This window comes from Bufo gargarizans, chromosome 3 (genome assembly GCF_014858855.1).
Source record: "Bufo gargarizans isolate SCDJY-AF-19 chromosome 3, ASM1485885v1, whole genome shotgun sequence".
Lineage (NCBI taxonomy): Eukaryota > Metazoa > Chordata > Amphibia > Anura > Bufonidae > Bufo > Bufo gargarizans.
The window spans coordinates 469361702-469388545 of NC_058082.1; the positions used below are offsets into that span (position 1 = coordinate 469361702).

Sequence of the window (26844 nt, forward strand, 5' to 3'; positions counted from 1 at the left end):
AGTCACTAGAGCGCCCGTGACGTCACCGCTCTACCGCCTGAAATAGTATTACTGGGGCGGCAGCCATTTTGGAGAAGACCGAAGCTGATAGCAGCAGTATTGTAAAGTGAAGCAGCGTTTTCTTATAACTTCATGATGAAAGGATAGGTGAGATTAGGGATACTTTATAGAACCCTTTGGATGACTTGTCTCTACGGAAATGGAGGCGCGGATCCTGGAAGCTAGCCAGTAAGTGACACCATTTTTCCTTTAGGAATTGTAGGGGGGAAAAAATATACGCGCAGAAGTGACCAATCAGGTTGCAGCTTACTTTTTACAATGGGTATTGGTGACACGAGAGCTGAATTCTGATTGGTTGTTTTGGGCAACAGCAACAGTTTTCGTATACACTATTTTCTTTTTCTTTTTTTATGAGGAAGGATGTATTTTGGGGTTTTATAATGTTGTCTGTGTGAGGAATTTCTCAAAATGACTATGTAGTGCAGTTTATCCTAACCATTATGTGCAGTATTTGTTAGGAGTGGAAAAACATTTAGGAACGTTTTGTAATAATACCTATAAAAAATGGTTTAAAATTTACTCATGAAATTTAGAATATAGAGCACATTTTTTTCTGCACAGTCGTTTTTTTATTTTTGTTTCTGCAGTGACAAATCCTGAAAATCAGAGCAAAATCTGCAATATGAATGTATTGTGTGAATTCGGCCTTTTTTGCGGATCGGATGCGGACCCATTAATTTCAATGGGACGGCAAGCGATGCGGACAGCACACAGCATCCGTATGTACGTTCTACAGCCCCGCAAGAAACGACAATAATAGGGCATTAAAAAGGAAATAGCATGATGCATTTGGCTGGGATCTGTGTTTTGCCGATCTGCTATTTGCGGACCACAAAACGGATATGGCCGTGTGCATTAGGTCTTATGCAGGGGTCAGCAACCTTAGGCACTCCAGCTACTGTGAAACTACAACTCCCAACATGCACACTTGCTTAGCTGGTCTTGTATCTCCCATGCTCATACGTACTAATCTTTCAGTTGGTAATATTGGGGCATATAAGCCCCATCCCTGGGAATGCCACAGCCCCGCCTAGGGACACCTACGTATGGGTCGGAGTTTGTGTTAGACCCACCCATTTTGGCCCGGGACAGAGCAAATTTGCCTGGACTGTCTGTGAAAATCAGGGATGGTCCTGCCAAATTCGGGACAGTTGGCAACTATGCTGGGAGTTGTAGTTTCAGAACAGCTGGAGTGCCGGAGGTTGCTGGTCTCTGGCCTAATGTGCACGAGCCCTGGTGTGTGTTGTGTGGTTCTTAGGTACAGGAAATACTTTGGGCAGCACAGTTCATGCCTGCACCCTGGCACATCTATGGACTCTGCTACGTGGGCACCTGCTGATCTACACTCTGTGCTTAGAAAACCCTTGTCAACTATGCTCCTAAGTTAAAGGGGTGGTCCAACTTTTATTAAGTGACGGCCTATCTCCTCAGGATCAGCCATTACTAGCTGATCAGCGGGGGGAGGGGGTTTCAACGCCAGAAGTAGTCAGCTCCATCTGCTGTGTAGTGGACCGAGTTTGTCTCTGCTCCCATTGTCATCACGTAAAACATGGTGTCTGAGCTGCTGATGTCACGTGGAACATGGTGTCTGAGCGGCTGATGCCATGTGATAGAGCAGGAGGAGCAGAGCAGATTGATCTATAGTTTTATGGGAATATATTCAGCATAACTTATAATAATGTTTTTTATATCTGTGCTCTTTCTGGACTTTGAAGGAGGAGGTGGTCCTATCAGCAATTGACACTAGAGATGAGCGAATTTCATATTTTGAAATTCGTTCACACTTCGTTCGGTGGTAAAAGCAGAATTGCGTTATGGATTCCGTTACCACGTTATAACGGAATGCCTTTAGAGGAAGGGAGTCCTATCCTGCATAATGGAAACGGGACGGATCCGTTATGCAGCCCATAGACTTCTATTATGACGGAATGAATAACGGAATGCCTCTAAAGGCATTCTGTTATGCATTCCGTCATAGAATTGCGTTATGTTCCGTGGTAACGGAATCCATAACGCAATTCTGCTTTTACCACCAAACGCAGCGTAAATTAATTTCATAACATGAAATTCCCTCATCTCTAATTGACGGCCTTCCCTCTATGACTGTGTGTACAGAGAGAGCTGTCAATCACTGATAGGACCGCCTCCTGGACTTTCCTCTATGACTGTGTATACAGAGAGAGCTGTCAATCACTGATAGGACCGCCTCCTGGACTTCCCTCTATGACTGTGTATACAGAGAGAGCTGTCAATCACTGATAGGACCGCCTCCTGGACTTTCCTCTATGACTGTGTATACAGAGAGAGCTGTCAATCACTGATAGGACCGCCTCCTGGACTTCCCTCTATGACTGTGTATACAAAGAGAGCTGTCAATCACTGATAGGACCGCCTCCTGGACTTCAAAGTTCAGAATGAGCAGGAATTTAAATGAATAAATTATAAGTTTTACAGAATATTTTCCCATAAAACTATATATCAGTCTGCTCAGCTCCTCCCGCTCTATAACCTGCAGCCTGTAAGTTACATTGCCTTTTTATGGTGACAGGTTCCCTTTAATAAAAAGTTATATGGAGGTATTCCAACCAACAGATGGTAAGGGGGCACTCTTTTGGCATCTGTTAAGTGAATGGGACTCTATAGATATCTTTAGTCTTACTTGCCAACTCTCCTGGAACATCCGGGAGGGTTCCTGAAGAGAAATGTGTGCTGCTAGCCTTACGATGCAGATAACATGCGTTTTTTCTGTGCAGATTTTCATGCAAAAAAACCTGCATTCTAATACAGTATCAGCAACGTGAATGAAATTTGATAAATCTCTTGTACACGTTGCATATATTTTATGTATGGAAATTGACCTGCTGTGCGGATTTTAAAACCAGCAGCATGTCAGTTGTTTGTGCGATTCAGCATCTTATATACAGCCAGGTCCATAAATATTGGGACATCGACATAATTCTAAAATTTTTGGCTCTATACACCACCACAATGGATTTGAAATGAAACAAACAAGATGTGCTTTCACTGCAGACTGTCAGCTTTAATTTGAGGGTATTTACATCCAAATCAGGTGAACGGTGGAGGAATTACAACAGTTTGCATATGTGCCTCCCACTTGTTAAGAGACCAAAAGTAATGGGACAATTGGCTTCTCAGCTGTTCCATGGCCAGGTGTGTGTTATTCCCTCATTATCCCAATTACAATGAGCAGATAAAAGGTCCAGAGTTAATTTCCAGTGTTTGCATTTGGAATCTGTTGCTGTCAACTCTCAAGATGAGATCCAAAGAGCTGTCACTATCAGTGAAGCAAGCCATCATTAGGCTGAAAAAACAAAACAAACCCATCAGAGAGATAGAAAAAATATTAGGCGTGGCCAAAACAACTGCTTGGAACATTCTTAAAAAGAAGGAACGCACCGGTGAGCTCAGCACCACCAAAAGACCCGGAAGACCATGGAAAACAACTGCGGTGGATGACCGAAGAATTCTTTCCCTGGTGAAAAAAACACCCTTCACAACAGTTGGCCAGATCAAGAACACTCTCTAGGAGGTAGGTGTATGTGTGTCAAAGTCAACAATCAAGAGAAGACTTCACCAGAGTGAATACAAAGGGTTCACCACAAGATGTAAACCATTGGTGAGCCTCAAAAACGGGAAGGCCAGATTAGAGTTTGCCAAACGACATCTAAAAAAAGCCTTCACAGTTCTGGAACAACATCCTATGGACAGATGAGACCAAGATCAACTTGTACCAGAGTGATGGGAAGAGTATGGAGAAGGAAAGGAACTGCTCATGATCCTAAGCATACCACCTCATCAGTGAAGCATAGTGGTGGTAGTGCCATGGCGTGGGCATGTATGGCTGCCAATGGAACTAGTTCTCTTGTATTTATTGATGATGTGACTGCTGACAAAAGCAGCAGGATGAATTCTGAAGTGTTTCGGGCAATATTATCTGCTCATATTCAGCCAAATGCTTCAGAACTCATTGGACGGCGCTTCACAGTGCAGATGGACAATGACCCAAAGCATACTGCAAAAGCAACCAAAGAGTTTTTTAAGGGAAAGAAGTGGAATGTTATGCAATGGCCAAGTCAATCACCTGACCTGAATCCGATTGAGCTGCATTTCACTTGCTGAAGACAAAACTGAAGGGAAAATGCCCCCAAAACAAGCAGGAACTGAAGACAATTGCAGTAGAGGCCTGGCAGAGCATCACCAGGGATGAAACCCAGCATCTGGTGATGTCTATGCGTTCCAGACTTCAGGCTGTAATTGACTGCAAAGGATTTGCAACCAAGTATTAAAAAGTGAAAGTTTGATTTATGATTATTATTCAAGATAACAAGTGGGAGGCACAGATGCTAACTGTTGTAATTCCTGCACCGTTCAGCTGATTTGGATGTAAATACCCTCACATTAAAGCTGACAGTCTGCAGGTAAAGCACATCTTGTTCGTTTCATTTCAAATCCATTGTGGTGGTGTATAGAGCCAAAAATGTTAGAATTGTGTCGTTGTCCCAATATTTATGGACCTGGCTGTATAATGGTTTTCCCCATGTACTTCAGTGGGGTTGTTAATAGGGATGAGCGAATCGACTTCGGATGAAGCATCCGAAGTCGATTTGCGTAAAACTCTGTTTGAATACTGTACGGAGCGAGCACTCCGTACAGTATAAGGCTACTTTCACACTAGCGTTCGGGTTTCCGTTCGTGAGCTCCGTTTGAAGGGGCTCACGAGCGGACCCGAACGCAGCCGTCCAGCCCTGATGCAGTCTGAATGGAGGCGGATCCGCTCAGACTGCATCAGTCTGGCGGCGTTCAGCCTCCGCTCCGCTCGCCTCCGCACGGACAGGCGGACAGCTGAACGCTGCTTGCAGCGTTCGGGTGTCCGCCTGGCCGTTCGGAGGCGTGCGGATCCGTGCGGATCCGTCCAGACTTTCAATGTAAGTCAATGGGGACGGATCCGTTTGAAGATGCCACAATGTGGCTCAATCTTCAAGCGGATCCGTCCCCCATTGACTTTACATTGAAAGTCTGAACGGATCCGCGCAGGCTACTTTCGCACTTGCGCACTTGCGAATTTTTTTAAAGTTATTAATGCAGACGGATCCGTACTGAACGGAGCCTCCGTCTGCATTAATATGAGCGGATCCGTTCAGAACGGATCCGCCCGAACGCTAGTGTGAAAGTAGCCTTAGAATGTATTGGCCCAGATGAACTCGGGTTCGGTTCTAAGGTACCACTTAGAACCGAACTCGAGTTCGGAAAAAGGTTTTTAACAGTAGAAGTTAATTTTTGAAGTTATTACCCGAAGTCTCGCGAGACTTTGCGAAATAATAACTTCGGCGCATCTGAGCCAAATCATTCTAATACTGTACGGAGCGCTCCCTCCGTACAGTATTCAAACAAAGTTAAAACTGAAAATCCACACCAAAAAAGCACCAAATCTGTGATAAATAGTACAGATTTAGGCCTCATGCACATGACCGTTCCGTTTTTTGCGGTCCGCAAATTGTGGATCCGCAAAACACGGAAGCCGCCCGTGTGCCTTCCGCAATTTACGGAACAGGCCATTGTAGAAATGCTTATTCTTGTCTGCAAAATGGACAAGAATAGGACTTGTTAAAAAAAATTCTGGGCCACGGAACGGAGCAACGGATGCAGACATTACACGGAGTGCTGTCCGCATCTTTTGCAGCCCCATTGAAATGAACGGGTCCGCACCCGAGCCGCAAAAACTGCGGCTCGGGTGCGGACCAAAACAATGGCCGTGTGCATGAGGCCTTATTAGAATTTTTTAATGCAGATTCTGTGCGTATTTCATGTTTTTTTTTTTTTTCTGCTTACAAATCTACTCTGTGTGCAGATACCCTAAGGCATCCGGAAGCAAGTGCGGATGCGATGCGTTTTTCACTGATGGTTGCTAGGAGATGTTTGTAAACCTCCAGTTTTTTATCACACTCGTGAAAAACGCATCAAAACGCATTGCACCCGCGCAGAAAAAACTGAACAACTAAACGCAATCGCAGACAAAACTGATTGAGCTTGCTTACAAAATGGTGCGAGTTTCACTGAACGCTCCCAGAGCCAATCCATGACGCTCGTGTGAAAGAGGCACCTGCACATGTTGTGGATTACGGTACGTGCAGTTTTTCAACACAGACTCTTGTGCAGAAAAACCAAAAACCTCAGAGTCATACATTACCAGCAAAGTGTATGAGATTAGACGAATCTCATCTACATTTTGCTTTTTTTTTTCCATGTGGAAATTGACTTTCCGTGTGGATTCTGAAATCCGCAGCATGTCAGTTCTTTGTGCGGATTTCGCCCTCTGCAATGCAAGGGTAAGATCTATGGCAAATTCACATCCAATCAAATGCAGCCCCTAGCACCCCCTCGCTACCCCCAAGTGGTGAGGACACTAAAAACAAAAAGATTTTGTCACAGGACGTTTCAAAAGTCTCAAAGCGACCCCCAGGCTATCTGGACCTGCACCAGATTTATCAGTGGCTCAGGCTGAATGATAAATGTGGTGCAGGGGTAGACATTCAGGGGGTCATTTATCAAACCGGTGTAAAGTTGAACCGGCTTAGTTGCCCCTAGCAACCAATTAGATTCCACCTTTCATTTTGGACAGCTCCTTTGAAAAAGGAAAGGAAGAATTGGTAGCTATGGGCAACTAAGCCAGTTCTCCTTTGCACCAGTTTGATAAATGACCCCCACAGTGTTGGTGGGCTTACTTTGAGACATATTTTTGTGCCAGAATTGTGGTGCAATTGTGCTGCAAAATGGCGCATCTTAGACCCCATCCCCCTTCCTGCAAAGCCCCATCCCTATTAGCTAAGCTCTGCCCTTTGTCGATTGCGTCGGAAAAAAGTGTAGAAACCTTAGATGCACCAATTTGTGGCACTTTTTAGACAAATATTTTGGCGCAGACACACAGTAGAAAATCTGGGCTACCACTAGCGTGCCCATTGCCCTCCTGTGTGTCCCCTGAGGGCGCACATGCCACACCACTGACTATTCTATTGGGTGTCCTGATCGCTGGTGTCCTTTCCCTGTTGTTCTATGATTCTCCATTAGGATGCACATGCTCTCACACTATGGACGTTCCCAAATCCTTCCCCTGCCCATGGCTGAAGGTCCCTGGGTATTTAAGGCACCCTCTCCAGGGAGCGGGTGCCTGAACTTTAGGTTCCCTTGTGACCAGCAAAGATGTTCGATAGTCTACTGCTATTGCAATGTTTATCCTGCGTTGTTTCCTGCCATGCTCCACTTCTGTCTCCATCCTGCCTGTGTTCTCCTACACTTTCAAGTTCAGTTGAGTTTGTGTTTAAGTTAACCCAGTTTCTCTTCTCTGTCTGTGCTCCAGTCAAGTTCCCGGACCGTCTGCATTGTGTGTGCCTCACCACTACCCTTCCTGCAAGTCTTTTCGGTGTCGCTAAGAGAGATTCAGCGGCGGCCGTGCCGGCACCAGGAGGGACACAGGGGGGCATGTTTTAGACTTTGGATAACACCTTTAGAAGACGTCATCGGCGCAGGCGCACTGAGGGAGTGCTGAGGAGGCGAGCCTCCTTATCTCAGAGTGCCTGCGCCGAATCAACACAGGCATGCGATTTTTGAAATGCTGACAGGGCCGGCCAGAGGAGGAGATCGCAGCTGGCCCTGTCAATCAACAGAAGGAGGGGGCAGTTTTCTGCGTCTGCTACCAGCAAGTAGACGCCCTACTTGCTGGTAGACAGGTAATTAGCATATCTTAAAAGTATGTTTTTTGCTAAATCTACTGAACGAAAGTTATTAATAACATAATGTATGGCAATATCGCAGGATAGGGATTATAAGTACACAAAAAAAAAATATATGAGTTTAGTGGGGTGACAGAAGCCCTTTAACTGTGTGCTGCCTGGATCTCTAAGACCAGCTTTAAACTCTTGGTGCCGATTCTGACTGTACTTGCGGTTGTCCTGCATTTTTGGTGCATTTTCTATATCCACCAGAGTCCCTGACCCCAGTGGGTCAGCTGCCAACTACACCGGGAGTATCCCAGGAGGTAGCAGTTTGGTTGCTAACTCGCATCAAAGTCCAGATCCAAGTATAGAGTTAAAAGGTGAATACTTGGTAAACGTCAGAATAACACCCTTAGGCCCCTTTCACACGGGCGAGTTTTCTGCGCGGGTGCAATGCGTGAGGTGAACGCATTGCACCTGCACTGAATCCGGACCCATTCATTTCTATGGGGCTGTGCACATGAGCGGTGATTTTCACTCATCGCTTGTGCGTTGCGTGAAAATCGCAGCATGTTCTATGTTTCACGCAACTCAGGCCCCATAGAAGTGAATGGGGCTGCGTGAAAATCGCAAGGTTGCTAGGAGACGATCGGGATGGGGACCCGATCATTATTATTTTCCCTTATAACGCGGTTATAAGGGAAAATAATAGCATTCCTAATACAGAATGCATAGTACAATAGCGCTGGAGGGGTAAAAAAAATTAAAAAATAATTGAACTCACCTTAATCCACTTGTTTGCGCAGCCCGGCTTCTCTTCTGTCTTCATCTTTGCTGTGCACAGGAAAAGGACCTGTGGTGACGTCACTACGCTTATCACAAGGTCCGTCACATGATCCATCACCATGGAAAAAGATCATGTGATGGACCATGTGATGAGTGCATTGACGTCATCAAAGGTCCTATTCCTCAAAGAAGAAGACAGAAGAGAAATACCGGCTGCGCGAACAAGTGGATTAAGATGAGTTAAATAAAAAAATTCTTTCTTTTTTTTAACCCCTCCAGCCCTATTGTACTATGCATTCTGTATTCAGAATGCTATTATTCTCCCTTATAACCATGTTATAATACAATCTACACAACCTTAAACCCTAACCTGAACTTCAATGAAGAAGTTCGGGTCTGGGTACCACATTCAGTTTTTTATCACGCACGTGCAAAACACATTGCACCCGCGCGATAAAAACTGAACAACGGAACGCAATCGCAGTCAATACTGACTGCAATTGGGTACCTACTCTCGCGGGTTTGCCGCAACGCATCCGGACCCTATCCGGACACGCTCGTCTGCAAGGGACCTTAAGGTTAGCCGTATGCCAGACCGGTTAGCTGGCACAGTGGGTTCACACTGGCTGATCCGTAACATCTATCTATTTATTTATTTTATGCACTCATATAGCACTACTGTATACCACAGCACTTTACAGACATTAGCATCCAACTGTCCCCAGTGGGGCTCACAATCTAAGTTCCCTATCAGTATGTCTTTGGAGTGTAGAAAGAAACCGGACAACCCGTAAACACGTGGAGAACATACAAACTCCATGCAGATGTTGACCTTGGTCAGATTCAAACCCAGGACCCCAGCTCTGCTGCTCTATCTATTTATTTATTCATTCTATTTATTTATTTCTTTATTTATTTATTCATTCTATCTAATCCATCCATCTTTTTTCTTCATATCTGAACCCAGGCTTGCAGTTCATCTTTTCTACGTATCCTAGCATTGCAGATGGGCTTATTATAAGCACAGTGCCTCTGAGGGGGTGGATTCTCTGGAGTCTGGGTGTTGCCATTGTCACATCTGTGTCCCACGCTAGTATTATACTATTTTTACTGTATAGCAGACAAGCATTTTTACGCTAGCTCATTATGCGGCACTGTGTATTAAGTTGACAGATGTTTACTTTCTTTTCAATTCCTGCCCTTCTATAGACAACAGCAAAAACTTGTAAAAACCTGTCCTCAGTCATACCAAGTAAAAATACAACAAGTTGTTATATGGAAATATCATAACCGTATATACATGGTAAAAGATAACCTGCTTAACTGGTCTTCGGGGAGAACATGGCTACAACAAGCCGCATGCAACCCGACCTTGCTGTGTATTGCTGCAGCCTCACAACGTAATGGACGTGGTCACAGATGTGCAGTTTGGGTCGTGCTGTGACCCAATTCACATCCATTACTGGTAAGTTGTGGAGCTGCAGGACAACACAGCAATCCTAGGGTGTGCGCCACTTGTTGTTGCTGAAGTCGCTCTGTCGACCCAATACGGGGCAAAGATTTTTACAGAATTGCTATTTCATGGACTATACAAGTATTTACTAAAACATGTATTGAGAGGTGGAAGGATTTAAATTTTTTTATTTTTTCATTATTATGAAGAAGTTTAAGGTTCACCTTGAAGCTTCATGACCTGGCTTTTCATTTTGTGCTTTTGTGTTGTTAGACAGGTAGGTGACTATTCGCATAGTTTACCGCAGATACAACTGTACAGGGAGAAGCAACCCCATCATTATGTATCTAGTTCAATCCACCATGACCCTTCTGGAGTTCTTTATTTACTCACAGGGGTGGACTGGCTATAGACCCTACAGGGAAATTTCTCAGGGGGCTGATGCCCAGAGGGACACCTAAGCCTTCCTCATCGCCGCCAGATGGACACATACTGATTTCATGCTCTCAGTAGTAATTAATGCTGAGAGCATCAGGTACTTATGCACTTGGCAAGCAACCTCAGGTGCCCTCCTGAGGTCAACTGTATCACCATCCCCAGGACAGTGATACAGTTGAATACTGCAGCAGTATTTTGTTCTGCACTGTGGTATTTGGTTCTGCTGGGGCGGTATTTTGTGCTGCACTATGCTAGCTCCGTCTACTTCTGTTGTCCTAGCCTACTTCTGTCAATTTCGACCCGCCTACAGAATGGGGTCTTTTTTCTTTTTTTTTCTGGATCACGGTAATGTTTATTCTCTGACCTGTTAGAAAGGTACATGGTGTATTCTGTAGTGAATGTAATCTTCTCATCAGTGACTGTATTTGTGAGTTATAACCTCCCTTCTGATCCTTGGCTGTGTCATGTGACCAACACTCTGATCTCCAACTGACACAGAACAGGAAGTCAGTTACTTCACTATTCATTCCTATAAGGGCTCTTTCACACTTGCGTTCTTTTCTTCCGGCATAGAGTTCCGTCGTCGGGGCTCTATGCCGGAAGAATCCTGATCAGTTTTATCCTAATGCATTCTGAATGGAGAGAAATCCGTTCAGGATGCATCAGGATGTCTTCAGTTCAGGACCGGAACGTTTTTTGGCCGGAGAAAATACCGCAGCATGCAGCGCTTTTTGCTCCGGCCAAAAATCATGAAGACTTGCCGCAAGGCCGGATCCGGAATTAATGCCCATTGAAAGGCATTAATCCGGATCCGGCCTTAAGCTAAACGTCGTTTCGGCGCGTTGCCGGATCCGACGTTTAGCTTTTTCTGAATGGTTACCATGGCTACCGGGACACTAAAGTCCTGGCAGCCATGGTAAAGTGTAGTGGGGAGCGGGGAAGCAGTATACTTACCGTCCGTGCGGCTCCCGGGGCGCTCCAGAGTGACGTCAGGGCGCACCAGGCGCATGGATGACGTGATCGCATGGCACATCATCCATGCGCATGGGGCGCTCTGACGTCATTCTGGAGCGCCCCGGGAGCCGCACGGACTGTAAGTATACCGCTCCCCCGCTCCCCACTACTACTATGGCAACCAGGACTTTAATAGCGTCCTGGCTGCCAAAGTAACACTGAGCGCATTTTGAAGACGGATCAGTCTTCAAATGCTTTCAGTTCATTTGCGTTTTTCCGGCGTGTAATTCCGGCAAATGGAGTACACGCCGGATACGGACAATCCAAGTGTGAAAGATCCCTAAGACTGATATTGAGGCTCCCACAGGAATACATAGAGAAACTGACTCCTTGTCCACACATAAAATGCTGTGTTATTTGGAAAGTCTGATGCTGGTCAAATGATACAGCTGAGGATCAGAAGGGAGGAGATAATTCACAAATACAGACACTGAGAATATTATCTTCACTACAGATTACATCATGTACCTTTCTAACAGGTCAGAGAATACACATTTTTGTGGGTTCTTTTTTAAGTTCCCAGTCTGCCCCTGCCTGCTCATTCCTGATCCTAGCAATGGATGGATTTCACATCTCAGGCAATACAGCAGTGATATATGAGTTATATTTCACAACGTATAAGCAAATGATTCCCATTTTAACAAGAGCCAAAATTATAAGGCAATACGTGATAGATTAAATATATTCAATTACATATGACACCAGTTGCTCATGTGGATCCCAGATAGAGAAAATAAAAATCCCTTTTAAATCTATCACCCCATAAATGAACACAATCCCAATTCCAAAAAAGTTGGGACGCTGTGTAAAATGTAAATACCTTTTTTCAAAAGGGGGAAATGGCAGTGCGTCTTATAAAGTAAATACTAATGAGCGCTTTCATTATCGAAGCGCTCATTAATATGCAGGAGGCACTGAGAGCAGTGATTGTAGCGGTCGCTAGCACTGGCTGTACTCACTGCCCCCTGGTCTTCTTCCGAGCGCTCGCTGTGCTGTGTTCTGACTGCGTATAGAGTCAGGACATCGTGTATGTAGGTGCTGTGCAACAACAGTGCAACGTGGCGCCAGCAGAAGACCGGCGAGGGTTAAATGCAGAAAGAGCGCACCGTCCAGCGCAGGAGAGGTAAGTTAATTTATTTATTTTACTGAGGTCTGATGAAGATTGGGGGTCTGATGTGAAGTCTAATAAAGACTGGGGGTCTGATTAGGGGGTTCTGATCTGAGGTCTGATAAAGCTTGGGGGGGCATATCTGAGATTTGAAAGATTGGGGGTCTGATCTGAGGTCTTATAAAGATTGGGGGCCTGATTGGGGGATCTGATCTGAGGTCTGATGAAGATTAGAGGTCTGATCTGAGGTCTGATGAAGATTAGGGGTCTGATCTGAGGTCTCATGAAGATTAGGGGTCTGATCTGAGGTCTGATGAATATTTGGGGTCTGATCTGAGGTCTGATGAAGATTAGGGGTCTGATCTGAGGTCTGATGAAGATTAGGGGTCTGATCTGAGGTCTGATGAAGATTAGGGGTCTGATCTGAGGTCTGATGAAGATTAGGGGTCTGATCTGAGGTCTGATGAAGATTAGGGGTCTGATCTGAGGTCTGATGAAGATCGGGGGTCTGGTGAAAAATATTTCTATATTTTCCTCCTCTAAAACCTAGATGCATCTTATAAAGTGAAAAATATGGCTGAATGTGAATAAAAACAGAAGGCAATGATTTGCAAATCTCACAGACCCATATTTTATTCACAGTAGATCAGATCATAGAACACATCAAATGTTGAAAGTAAGACATTTTACCATTTCACAGAAAAAAACTCATTTAGAACTTGTTGGCAGCAATGCAACTTAAAAAGTTGGGACAGGGGCAAAAAAGCCACATGACCGTGTATAAAAAGAGCATGTTAGAGAGGAAGAGTTTCTCAGAAGCAAAGACAAGCAGAGGTCTACCTCTGTGAAAAACTGTGTCTAAAAACTGTGGAAGAATTGAAAAAAATGTTCCTCAACGTAAAATTGCGAAGGCCAACGGTCAATATTGGATACTCGTGATTTAATGGTCCTCAGATGACACTGCATTAAAAACAAGAATGATTCTGTTTTGTGGTCAGATTTTGAATGATTCTTTTTGGAAACCACGGACACCATTGTCTGCGGACTCAAGAGGAGAGGGACCATCCAGCTTGTTATCGGCGCACAGTTCAGAAGTCTGCATCTCTGATGGTATGAGGTCGCATTAGTGCCTGTGGCATGCTTAGGCTACTTTCACATCTGTGCTTTGTATTCTGGTTTTGAGATCCGGCAGAGGATCTCAAAACCGGAGCAAAACGCTTCAGTTTTGGCCCCATGCATTGTCAATTGGGACAAAACAGATCAGGATGCATTCCATTCCGGTTTGTTTCGTTTTTTGTGACCGGACACAAAACAGCTGCAATCTGCGGTTTTGTGTCCGGTCTGCAAAACGTAACAGACCAGATCCGTCACTTAAAACAATGTAAGTCAGTGCCAGATCAGTTTTTTTCGGATCCTAAAAAAAAAAAATCTGTCACCCATTGACTTATATTGCTTTTAGTGACGGATCCGGTTTGTTCAGTTTCGATTTAAAGGGAATCTGTCACCTTGTTTGACCATATTAAGCTCTCACCATTGCCATATTTAATAAAATACCTTATCTCCTGCAGTGGTTTTCTTTCTTATATTCATGCTTTCATTTTGCTAAAAAAGTGATCTTTGTATTATGCTAATGAACTCTGACGGTGCCCACAGGGGCGTTATTCTTCACCCTCTGAGCCCAGTAACGCCCCCCTGCAGTGACTAGACCACCTTTATCTTGAGCCCAAGCACGCCTCCTCGTTATGCAGTATTGTCCCACAGCCTAGTTTAACGGCGGCGCCCCCTCTGGTACGTCAGCTAATTAATTTAAGCCACGCACCTGGAATGTTCAATTCGTCCTGCTGAAATCTCGCGCAGGCGCAGTACCGCCTACTGCCTGCGCCTGTGCGATCCTACCGCTCCTGAGGGCTCGGCTCGGCACATGCCCAGTGACACTTTTGAGGCTGTTGCCCTCAGAAGTGGTAAGATCGCACAGGCAGTAGACGGTACTGCGCTTGCGCAAGATTTCAGCAGGACATAGAATGTGTCAGCAGATAAGAACCATTTGGCCCATCTAGTCTGCCCAATATACTAAATACAGGACGAATAGAATATTCCTGGTGCGTGGCTTAAATTAATTTGCTGACGTACCAGAGGGGGTGCCGCCGTTAAACTTGGCTGTAGGACGATACTGCATAGCGAGGAGGCATGCTTGGGCTCAAAATAAAGGTGGTCTAGGCACTGCAGGGGGGCGTTCAGAGGGTGAAGAATAACGCCCCTCTGGGCACCTTCAGGGTTCATTTGCATAATCTAAAGATCGCTTTTTTAGCAAAATGAAAGCATGAATATAAGAAAAGGTATCTTATTACACATGGCAATTGTGAGAGCTTAATATGGTTAAACCAGGTGACAGATTCCAAATGGAACTGATGCATTCTGATGTATTAAATCGAACAGAAGTGTTTTGCTCTGGTTTTAAGATCCTCTGCTGGATCTCAAAACCAGACTACAAAGTAACCTTACACATCTGGAAAGGCACCATCAATGCTGAATAGTAGATAGAGGTAGAACATATGCTGCCATCCATGTCTCCTTCAGGGAAGGACATGCATATTTAATGCTACTTTCACACTAGCTGCAGGACGGATCCGACTTTCACACTAGCTGTCGGATTCGTCCTGCTGCTATTTCGCCATGCCGCCGGACTGCCGCTTCGTCCCCATTGACTATAATGTGAACGGGGGGGCGGAGCTCCGGTGCAGCACGGCAGTGCGCGCCGAGAGTCCGCCGGACTAAAAGTACTGCATGTCCGACTTTTTAGTCCAGCGGCCTCTCAGCGCTCACTGCCGTGCTGCGCCGTAGCTCCGCTGTCAATGGGGACGGAGCGGCATGGCGAAATAGCGGCAGGATGGATCCGACAGGGTGAACAGCCTGTCGGATCCGTCCTGCCGCTAGTGTGAAAGTACCCTAAGGAAGACAGTGCTAAACCACATACTGCATCCATCACAGCATGGTTTCGCAGAAGAAGAGTCCAGGTGCTGAACTGGGATGCCTGCAGGTTTCACCAATACAGAATTTTTGGTGCATCATGAAACGTAAAATCTGGCAAAGAAGTCCCAGGACTGTTGAGGAGCTAGAATCTTACATCAGAAAAGAATGGGGCAAAATTCTCCCAAAACTCAGCAATTGGCTTCCTCGCTTCATGTACAGTCATGCTACACAATGGCTAATATGGCAATTTTTGGGAGATGCGCTGCTGCCATCAAGTTCTAAATGAGTTTATTTTTTGTCTCACTTTCAACATGTGATCTGTGTTCTATGATCTAATGTGAATAATGTGGGTCTATGAGATTTGCAGATCATTGGATTGACAGTATCAATAATAGTAAAACAATATAATAATATAAAAACTTACACGATCTGCCATAAATGTATCACATTGTATTTCTGTGTGTGTTCAAGTATTATCCAACTACATCTACACATAGTAACATAGTACAGTCGTGGCCAAAAGTTTTGAGAATTACATAAATATTGGAAATTGGAAAAGTTGCTGCTTAAGTTTTTATAATAGCAATTTGCATATACTCCAGAATGTTATGAAGAGTGATCAGATGAATTGCATAGTCCTTCTTTGCCATGAAAATTAACTTAATCCCAAAAACTTTCCGCTGCATTTCATTGCTGTCATTAAAGGACCTGCTGAGATCATTTCAGTAATCGTCTTGTTAACGCAGGTGAGAATGTTGATGAGCACAAGGCTAGATGTCAGGCTTATTAACAGGTCAAGTCTGCCATTTTAACCTAAAGTTAGTAGGGTGATGCTTGAAATCATTGTTATTCCATTGTTAACCATGGTGACCTGCAAAGAAACGCGTGCAGCCATCATTGCGTTGCATAAAAATGGCTTCACTGGCAAGGATATTGTGGCTACTGAGATTGCACCTCAATCAACAATTTATAGGATCATCAAGAACTTCAAGGAAAGAGGTTCAATTCTTGTTAAGAAGGCTTCAGGGCGTCCAAGAAAGTCCAGCAAGCGCCAGGATCGTCTCCTAAAGAGGATTCAGCTGTGGGATCGGAGTGCCACCAGTTCAGAGCTTGCTCAGGAATGGCAGCAGACAGGTGTGAGTGCATCTGCACGCACAGTGAGGCGAAGACTTTTGGAAGATGGCCTGGTGTCAAGAAGGACAGCAAAGAAGCCACTTCTCTTCAAAAAAACAGATTGATCTTCTGCAGAAAATATGGTGAATGGACTGCTGAGGACTGGGGCAAAGTCATATTCTCAGATGAAGCCTCTTTCCGATTGTTTTGGGCATCAGGAAAAAGGCTTGTCCGGAGAAGAAAAGGTGAGCGCTACCATCAGTCCTGTGTCATGCCAACAGTAAAGCATCCTGAGACCATTCATGTGTGGGGTTGTTTCTCATCCAAGGGAGTGGGCTCACTCACAATTTTGCCCAAAAACACAGCCATGAATAAAGAATGGTACCAAAACACCCTCCAACAGCAACTTCTTCCAACAATCCAACAACAGTTTGGTGAAGAACAATGCATTTTCCAGCACGATGGAGCACCGTGCCATAAGGCAAAAGTGATAACTAAGTGGCTCGGGGACCAAAACATTGACATTTTGGGTCCATGGCCTGGAAACTCCCCAGATCTTAATCCCATTGAGAACTTGTGGTCAATCCTCAAGAGGCGGGTGGACAAACAAAAACCCACTAATTCTGACAAACTCCAAGAAGTGATTATGAAAGAATGGGTTGCTATCAGTCAGGAATTGGCCCAGAAGTTGATTGAGAGCATGCCCAGTCGAATTGCAGAGGTCCTGAACAAGAAGGGCCAACACTGCAAATACTGACTCTTTGCATAAATGTCATGTAATTGTCGATAAAAGCCTTTGAAACATATGAAGTGTGTATAATTATATTTCACTACATCACAGAAACAACTGAAACAAAGATCTAAAAGCAGTTTAGCAGCAAACTTTGTGAAAACTAATATTTGTGTCACTCAAAACATTTGGCCACGACTGTACATAAGGCCGAAAAAAGACATTTGTCCATCCAGTTCGGCCTGTCATCCTGCAAGTTGATCCAGAGGAAGGCAAAAAAAAAAATAACTCTGTGAGGTAGAAGCCAATTTTCCCCACTTAAGGGGGGAAAAATTCCTTCCCGACTCCAATCAGGCAATTGGAATAACTCCCTAGATCAATGATATCTCTCTAGAAGCTATAGCCTGTAATATTATTACGCTCCAGAAATACATCCAGGCCCCTCTTGAATTCCTTTATTGTACTCACCATCACCACCTCCTCAGGCAGAGAGCTCCATAGTCTCACTGCTCTTACCGTAAAGAATCCTTTTCTATGTTTGTGTACAAACCTTCTTTCCTCCAGACGCAGAGGATGTCCCCTCGTCACAGTCACAGTCCTAGGGATAAATAGCTGATGGGATAGATCTCTGTACTGACCCCTGATATATTTATACATAGTAATTAGATCTCCCCTCAGTCGTCTTTTTTCTAAAGTGAATAACCCTAATGTTGATAATCGTTCAGGGTACTTTAGTTGCCCCATTCCAGTTATTACTTTAGTTGCCCTCCTCTGGACCCTCTCCAGCTCTGCTATGTCTGCCTTGTTCACAGGAGCCCAGAACTGTACACAGTACTCCATGTGTGGTCTGACTAATGATTTGTAAAGTGGTAGGACTATGTTCTCATCACCGGCATCTATGCCCCTTTTGATGCAACCCATTATCTTATTGGCCTTGGCAGCAGCTGCCTGACACTGGTTTTTACTGCTTAATTTGCTGTTTACTAAAATTCCTAGGTCCTTTTCCATGTCGGTGTTACCGAGTGTTTTACCATTTAGTATGTACGGGTGACTTGCATAACCCCCCGTTATTCTGATAGATGAGGGTTCTAGAGGTAAGACCACCTCTGTCCAGGCTTTAAAGAGTAACTAAACCTTTGTAACAATTTTTAATATGTTGTCCCTAATGTCCTAATAAAACTATTTCTAATATACTTTATTAATCAATTTTGTATTTTTCTTACTCTTTTCCCTGCCTAAAGCGTGCCATTCACTATGCTCTTAAAACTCAGTTCTCCGTACACCGCTAACAGCTCGGGCAGGAGCGCACACTGCTGCTCCTGCCTATGCCCTCCGGAGGATTACTAATTCCTGGCATAGCACATGGGTACCCTGTACCCATGTACTATGCCAGATAATATCACACCCCTGCCTCAATCAGTTTTTTGGGGGGGCAACTGGTATATCACACCATTTGAAATTAGTTGTTCCAGTAGCGTTTGTCCTTCTGTATAGCTGCGGTATCGCATCAGAACCGCACACAACTGCTGCACATGCCCTATACAGGTGAAACTCGAAAAATTTGAATATTGTGCAAAGTTCATTTATTTCAGTAATGCATCTTAAAAGGTGAAACTAACATATGAGACTCATTACATGCAAACTGAGTTATTTCAAGCCTTTATTTGTTATAATTTGGATGATTATGGCTTACAGCTTATGAAACCCCAAAGTCACAATCTCAGGTCCCCTTTGCTCAGGGGGTATGGATTAATTAGCTGACTAGAGTGTGACACTTGAGCCTAGAATATTGAACCTTTTCACAAAATTCTAATTTTAAGTTGTATTACTGAAATAAATGAACTTTTGCACGATATTCTAATTTTTCGAGTTTCACCTGTATATAAATTGTATTATAGGTATATCGCACCCCTGCCTCAATCAGTTTTTTGGGGGGCAACTGCTATATAACACCAGTTGCAATTAGTTGTTCCAATGGTGTTTGTCCCTCTGTATAGCTGCAGTATCTCAGCAGAAGCGCACACAACTGCTGCACTATAATATACTTTCTATGTTAGAAAGTATATTATAAGTATATCGCACCCCTCAGTATGTCACACCTATCGATAGGACACCTATACCAGTCCTTAAAAGGACATTTGTGGCCCTATTAGATAGCGTTTGGTGTCCCTAACAGCCTGTCCCTGCTCCACACAGCAACCTCCCCCTACACTGACAAAAGACTGAATGTAAAATGGCGGCCAGATCGGGTCTATTTATAAGGTAGGGGGTATGTCCATGTGCTGAAATGTCTCAATTGTCAGTCCTATACCACCTGATGGATGTGTCATGGGTCAAAGTTTAGCACAATGCAAAAGAATTTGGCGCCGGCGGACATCGCCATATGTTTGCCTGTTTGGCGAACCGCGAACGAGCAAAGATTGCCGCGAAACGACCGCCGGGTGAACCGCAAGGTCATCTCTAATGCCAGGATTAGCTGAGCTGAGTTGGGCGGACTCCTGCTTCTGTCTGCTCTGCGAAGCTGAAAGAACTGCATGTCAGCTCTTAGCTTAGCAGAACCCGCTCAGCTAATCCTGGCTACGGGGTACCCATGTGTTTTGCCTGGAGTTAGTAATCCTCCGGAGCGCATAGGCAGGAGCGGCAATGTGTTCTCCTGCCTGTCCTCGCAGCACTGCTGCAGCCCCATTCATAAAGTGTCTACAGCTGAGCTGTCAGTGGTGTACGTAGAAATTAGTTTTAAGCGCACAGTGAATGGTGCACTTAAGGCTACTTTCACATTAGCTTTTTTTGCGGATCCATCATGGATCTGCAAAAACCCTTTAGTTACTGAGTTACTGTGTCAGAGAAAACGTCCCAATTGACTTACATTGTATGTCAGGACGAATACGTCTTGCTCCGGAGTCCGCACCACATCGCGGACAGAAAAACACTGCAGGCAGCGTTTTGGTGCCCGCCTCCAGAGCGGAATGGAGACTGATCGGAGGCAAACTGATGCATTCTGTGCGCATACTTTTCCATTCAGAATGCATTAGGGCGAAACTGATCCGTTCTGGACCTCTTGTGAGAGCCCTGAACGGATCTCAGAAACGGAAAGCCAAAATGCAAGTGTGAAAGTAGTCTAAGGTAGGTAAGAGTAAGAAAAATACAAAGTTAATAAATAAAGTATATTAGAAATACAAACCGGATTCCAAAAAAGTTGGGACACTGTACAAATCGTGAATAAAAACTGAATGCAATGATGTGGAGGTGCCAACTTCTAATATTTTATTCAGGATAGAACATAAATCACGGAACAAAAGTTTAAACTGAGAAAATGTACCATTTTAAGGGAAAAATATGTTGAATCAGAATTTCATGGTGTCAACAAATCCCAAAAAAGTTGGGACAAGGCCATTTTCACCACTGTGTGGCATCTCCCCTTCTTCTTACAACACTCAACAGACGTCTGGGGACCGAGGAGACCAGTTTCTCAAGTTTAGAAATAGGAATGCTCTCCCATTCTTGTCTAATACAGGCCTCTAACTGTTCAGTCGTCTTGGGCCTTCTTTGTTGCACCTTCCTCTTTATGATGCGCCAAATGTTCTCTATAGGTGAAAGATCTGGACTGCAGACTGGCCATTTCAGTACCCGGATCCTTCTACTACGCAGCCATGATGTTGTGATTGATGCAGAATATGGTCTGGCATTATCTTGTTGAAAAATGCAGGGTCTTCCCTGAAAGAGATGACGTCTGGATGGGAGCAGATGTTGTTCTAGAACCTGAATATATTTTTCTGCATTGATGGTGCCTTTCCAGACATGCAAGCTGCCCATGCCACACGCACTCATGCAACCCCATACCATCAGAGATGCAGGCTTCTGAACTGAGCGTTGATAACAACTTGGGTTGTCCTTGTCCTCTTTGGTCCGGATGACATGGCGTCCCAGATTTCCAAAAAGAACTTCGAATTGTGACTCGTCTGACCAGAGAACAGTCTTCCATTTTGCCACACTCCATTTTAAATGATCCCTGGCCCAGTGAAAACGCCTGAGCTTGTGGATATTGCTTAGAAATGGCTTCTTCTTTGCACTGTAGAGTTTCAGCTGGCAACGGCGGATGGCACGGTGGATTGTGTTCACTGACAATGGTTTCTGGAAGTATTCCTGAGCCCATTCTGTGATTTCCTTTACAGTAGCATTCCTGTTTGTGGTGCAGTGTCGTTTAAGAGCCCGGAGATCACGGGCATCCAGTATGGTTTTACAGCCTTGACCCTTACGCACAGAGATTGTTCCAGATTCTCTGAATCTTTGGATGATGTTATGCACAGTTGATGATGATAGATGCAAAGTGTTTGCAATTTTTCGCTGGGTAACACCTTTCTGATATTGCTCCACTATCTTTCTGCACAACATTGTGGGAATTGGTGATCCTCTACCCATCTTGGCTTCTGAGAGACACTGCCACTCTGAGAAGCTCTTTTTATACCCAATCATGTTGCCAATTGACCTAATTAGTGTTAATTGGTCTTCCAGCTCTTTGTTATGCTCAAATTTACTTTTTCCAGCCTCTTATTGCTACTTGTCCCAACTTTTTTGGGATTTGTTGACACCGTGAAATTTTGAATCAAAGTATTTTTCCTTTAAAATTATACATTTACTCGGATTAAACGTTTGATCTGTCATCTACGTTCTATTACAAATTAAATATTGACATTTGCCATCTCCACATCATTGCATTCAGTTTTTATTCACGATTTGTATAGTGTCCCAACTTTTTTGGAATCCGGTTTGTAGTTTTATTAGGGCCTTAGGGACATCATTTTTAAATTGTTACAAAGGTTTAGTTACTCTTTAATGGAGTCTTCATGCCGTCCCTTGCCCTACTCTGCCTCTTCACTATGGGGAGGGGGGGGGGGGGTAGCGTGAAGAAAACTCATTATACCGTGGACTCTACGCCACAGTTTAGCTTGTGCTAATTGGAATATTTCTCAACCTTTCTAAACAAAGTAACCCCTAGCTAAGGAGATTTTGTGCAGGTACCCCCAAACTTATGTTCTTTCGTGTTCCTAAAGGGGTCAAAATATTTCCGTAAACATGGGGGGTGGAGCTAACTGCTGAGCCGAGCAGTTGCATGGTGCCTGAGCTCCTGCTCTAAACAGTGGATTTCTTTCACTCTCATTACTTTTATTGAGAAAACCTGAGATTTCCTCGATATAGAAGAGTGCTGCTAACATCTAGGCACCCAAATATCACCACTTTTGCAGCTGAGGATAGCGCTACACACTTTAAAGCCTGAACTGCGGCTGTGACCGGCGAAAGTAGTTCCGGACGTGAGCCGAAGCCGGTTGGAAGAAGAAGGAGGCCGCCTCTCTGCACCTGCAAGGTCCTGCAGATAACAGAAGCCTGGAGCGCAGATAAAGATCAAAAGGCACCCCCTATAAGGTACCTAAGTGGGGCCAGTGACTGCTCCGGTTACACCGAGGCCTGAGCCGAATCGGGTGCCGTGACCCGAACTTCCGGTTTTGGACCTGCCGTTGGCCTAAGAAGAAACAGCTGCGCAGTAAATAGCAGCAGAGCCCGATTTTAAATATAGAGTTTTGTACTACCACCCGCGGCTGCGGAGGATAGTAAATTGGCCAGCAGGGATCTGCTGTAAGGGCCACAAAGTGCTCTAAGTTCGGGGCCTAACATAGTGGGACGTAGATCCCTGCGCTCATCTGCGCTTTTCTGTGCTTGTAAAGCAAAGAGAATCAAAGTTATGCCCGCATAAATTGGGCCCCTGAAAAGCTGATAACCTGATCATTTAAAATAGGGGATACCCTAACCATACCCCTGGATACCTGTCACGGTTGGTGTTGCAGAAAGCTGTAACTTATAAATAAACATCCGACTGGCTTGATCCCAAACTAAGCAGCATATGGGTGAGCCCTATAAAACCCCGAGAGCTCTCCCTGACTGCTATGCCCATGCAAAGGTCTTTAAGGGAGACGATTGCATGCCCACGTACCTAATACTATGTGACCCCTGAAAACCCTATAATAGTGTGGGGACACGACCACCGGCTCCCTGAACTTAATACGGACGAAGTCAGGGTCACCTAGAATCAAGCCAGCAAGGAAACACAAATAAAGGAAACAGACTTATCTGAGGAATCAGCAGAAGCAGCCTCCAGCAGTGAACACTATCCAGGAAGAAGTATAAACCGCAAAGTGAGGCAGTATGGGATGGAATATAAATGGAGACAATTAGTGTAAATAGGTGACAGCTGGGAGAAGGAAAGGAGATGGCAAAGTGAAACCAAAACAAGGAACGTCATGCAGGTAGAGAAGAACATCTAACAGACCTTCTTACAGAACTTGCGGTGACAGTACCCCTCCCTCTACGGGTGGACTCCGGACACTCAGAGCCCACCTTCTCAGGATGAGACCTATGGAAAGCCCTGATAAGGCTACTTTCACACTAGCGTTCGGGTGTCCGCTTGTGAGCTCCGTTTGAAGGGGCTCACAAGCGGCCCCGAACGCATCCGTCCAGCCCTAATGCATTCTGAGTGGAAGCGGATCCGCTCAGAATGCATCAGTCTGGCAGCGTTCAGCCTTCGCTCCGCTCAGCAGGCGGACACCTGAACGCTGCTTGCAGCGTTCGGGTGTCCGCCTGGCCGTGCGGAGGCAAGCGGATCCGTCCAGACTTACAATGTAAGTCAATGGGGACGGATCCGTTTGAAGATGACACAATATGGCTCAATCTTCAAACGGATCCGTCCCCCATTGACTTTCAATGTAAAGTCTGGATGGATCCGTTCAGGCTACTTTCACACTTAGAAATTTTTTAACAATATAATGCAGACGGATCCGTTCTGAACGGAGCCACCGTCTGCATTATATGAGCGGATCCGTCTCAGACGGATCCGCTCTGAACGCAAGTGTGAAAGTAGCCTAAGACGAGTGGCCTTAATGTCTGCCACTGGGACCCACATCCTCTCCTCAGGACCATACCCCTCCCAATGAACGAGGTACTGGAGAGAACTGCGGTTAATGCAAGAATCCACAATCCTAGAGACCTGAAATTCAAGATTACCATCAACAACAATCGGAGGAGGAGGCAAAGAGGAGGGTACAGTGGGTTGGACATAAGGTTTTAATAGGGACCTGTGAAAAACATTATGGATCTTCCAAGTCTGAGGAAGATCAAGACGGAAGGCAACGGGATTGATGACGGACAAGGCCCAATAAACTTAGGACTCAACTTCCAGGAGTGAACCTTCAGTTTAATATTCTTTGTAGACAACCACACCAGATCACCCACATTCAGGTCCGGACCAGGCACACACACGTCTCTTATCCGCCACACGCTTATATCTCTCACTCATCCTCTTCAGATTACCCTGAATCTTTTGCCAAATAAATGACAAAGACGAGGAAAATCTGTCCTCATCAGATAAACCAAAAGACCCCTCTCCAGAGAATGTCCCAAACTGCGGATAAAACCCATATGCACCAAAGAATGGTGACTGGCGACGGTTATTTAAAGCAAACTCAGCAAGGGACAAAAAAGAACACCAATCCTCCTGATTCTCCGCCACAAAATAGCGCAGATATGTCTCCAGATTGACGCGTTCGGTCTGACCATTCGACTGCAGGTGAAAAGCAGAAGAGAACGACAACCGAACCCCCAAGCGAGAACAGAAGGCCTTCCAGAATCTGGAAACACATTGCGTGCCCCTATCAGAAACGATGTCTGAAGGAATGCCATGCAATTTAACAATGTGATCAACAAACGCTTGCGCCAGCGTCTTAGCATTGGGTAACCCAGGAAAGGGAATGAAATGCGCCATTTTGCTAAAACTGTCCACTACTACCAGAATCACAGTCTTTCCCGAGGAACGAGGCAGGTCCGTAATGAAGTCCATGGACAGATGCGTCCAAAGATGGGAAGGAATGGGTAACGGGAGGAAAGAACCCGATGGCCGTGAATGAGGGACCTTGGCACGAGCGCAGGTCTCGCAGGCTGCCACAAAACCCTCAACCGTCTTATGAAGAGTCGGCCACCAGAATCTCCGAGCTATGAGACCCACTGTGGCTCTGCTCCCCGGTTGCCCAGCAAGGACAGTATCGTGGTGCTCCTTAAAAACCTTGTGTCGTAAAGAGAGAGGCACAAACAACCTCCCAGGGGGACAAAGATCAGGAGCCTCTGCCTGGGCTGCCTGAACCTCTGCCTCCAAATCAGGATAAAGAGCAGAGATGACCACCCCTTCAGCCAAAATGGGACCCGGGTCTTCAAAGTTCCCCCCTCCCGGAAAACAATGTGACAGGGCATCCGCCTTCACATTTTTAACCACAGGGCGGAACGTAACAACAAAATTAAACCTAGAAAAGAACAAATACCATCTGGCCTGTCTCGGGTTCAGACGCTTGGCCAATTGCAAGTAGGCCAGATTCTTATGGTCTGTAAACACGGTAATAGGGTGTCTGGCTCCCTCTAACCAATGGCGCCATTCCTCAAAAGCTAATTTAATGGCCAACAACTCCCTATCTCCCACATCATAATTTCTCTCTGCAGAGGAGAGTTTCCTTGAGAAAAAGGCACATGGTCGCCATTTGGCAGGAGAGGGACCCTGAGATAAGACCGCACCCACACCCACCTCAGAAGCGTCCACCTCAACAATAAAAGGTAGAGAGACATCAGGTTGTACCAAAATGGGAGCGGAAGCAAAACTCTCTTTGATACTAGAAAAGGCTTTAAGCGCATCTACCGACCACAAAGAAAAATCTACCCCCTTTTTAGTCATATGAGTGAGTGGCTTAACAATAGAGGAATAATTCAAAATGAACTTTCTGTAATAATTGGCAAAACCCGAAAACCGCATCAGCGCCTTCTGATTCTCAGGAAGCTCCCAATCAAGCACAGCGCTGACCTTTTCAGGGTCCATGCGAAAACCAGAAGCGGAGAGAAGAAAACCAAGAAATTGAATCTCCGGAACCTCAAACACACATTTTTCCAGTTTAGCGTACAATTTATTATCCCGCAGAATCAGCAAGACCTGACGTAGGTGGTCTCGAATGAGTCTTGAAATCAGGAGAAAAAATCTAAATGTCATCCAGATACACCAGTACACATTTCCCTATTAAATGATGAAAAATGCTGTTCACAAAATGTTGGAAGACGGCCGGAGCATTCATCAAACCAAAAGGCATAACCAAATTCTCGAAATGACCCTCAGGGGTATTGAAGGCCGTCTTCCATTCGTCCCCTTCCCTGACCCTGACTAGGTTGTATGCCCCTCTTAAATCCAACTTAGAAAAAAACTTAGCCCCAACAATCTGGTTAAACAGGTTCGGGATCAGAGGAAGCGGCTATGGGTCACGAATCGTGATATGGTTCAGCTCCCTGAAATCCAGACAAGGTTTTAAAGATCGTATATATTAAAAAGAGACTGGGCACACCTCCAGATATTTGGCCACTGTTT

At 45.0% G+C, this 26844-nt stretch overlaps 1 protein-coding gene across 1 annotated transcript in view; it reads left to right on the forward strand.

The window, feature by feature from the left end:
• The first annotated feature begins 99 nt into the window (after nucleotides 1-99).
• LOC122932369 (stomatin-like) overlaps nucleotides 100-26844 on the forward strand; it is an 84422-nt gene continuing 57677 nt past the window's right edge. The window contains exon 1 of the mRNA XM_044286739.1: nucleotides 100-228. Within this exon, the coding sequence (XP_044142674.1) occupies nucleotides 200-228 (29 nt within the window). The 5' untranslated portion in view covers nucleotides 100-199. The remainder of the gene's footprint in view (nucleotides 229-26844) is intronic.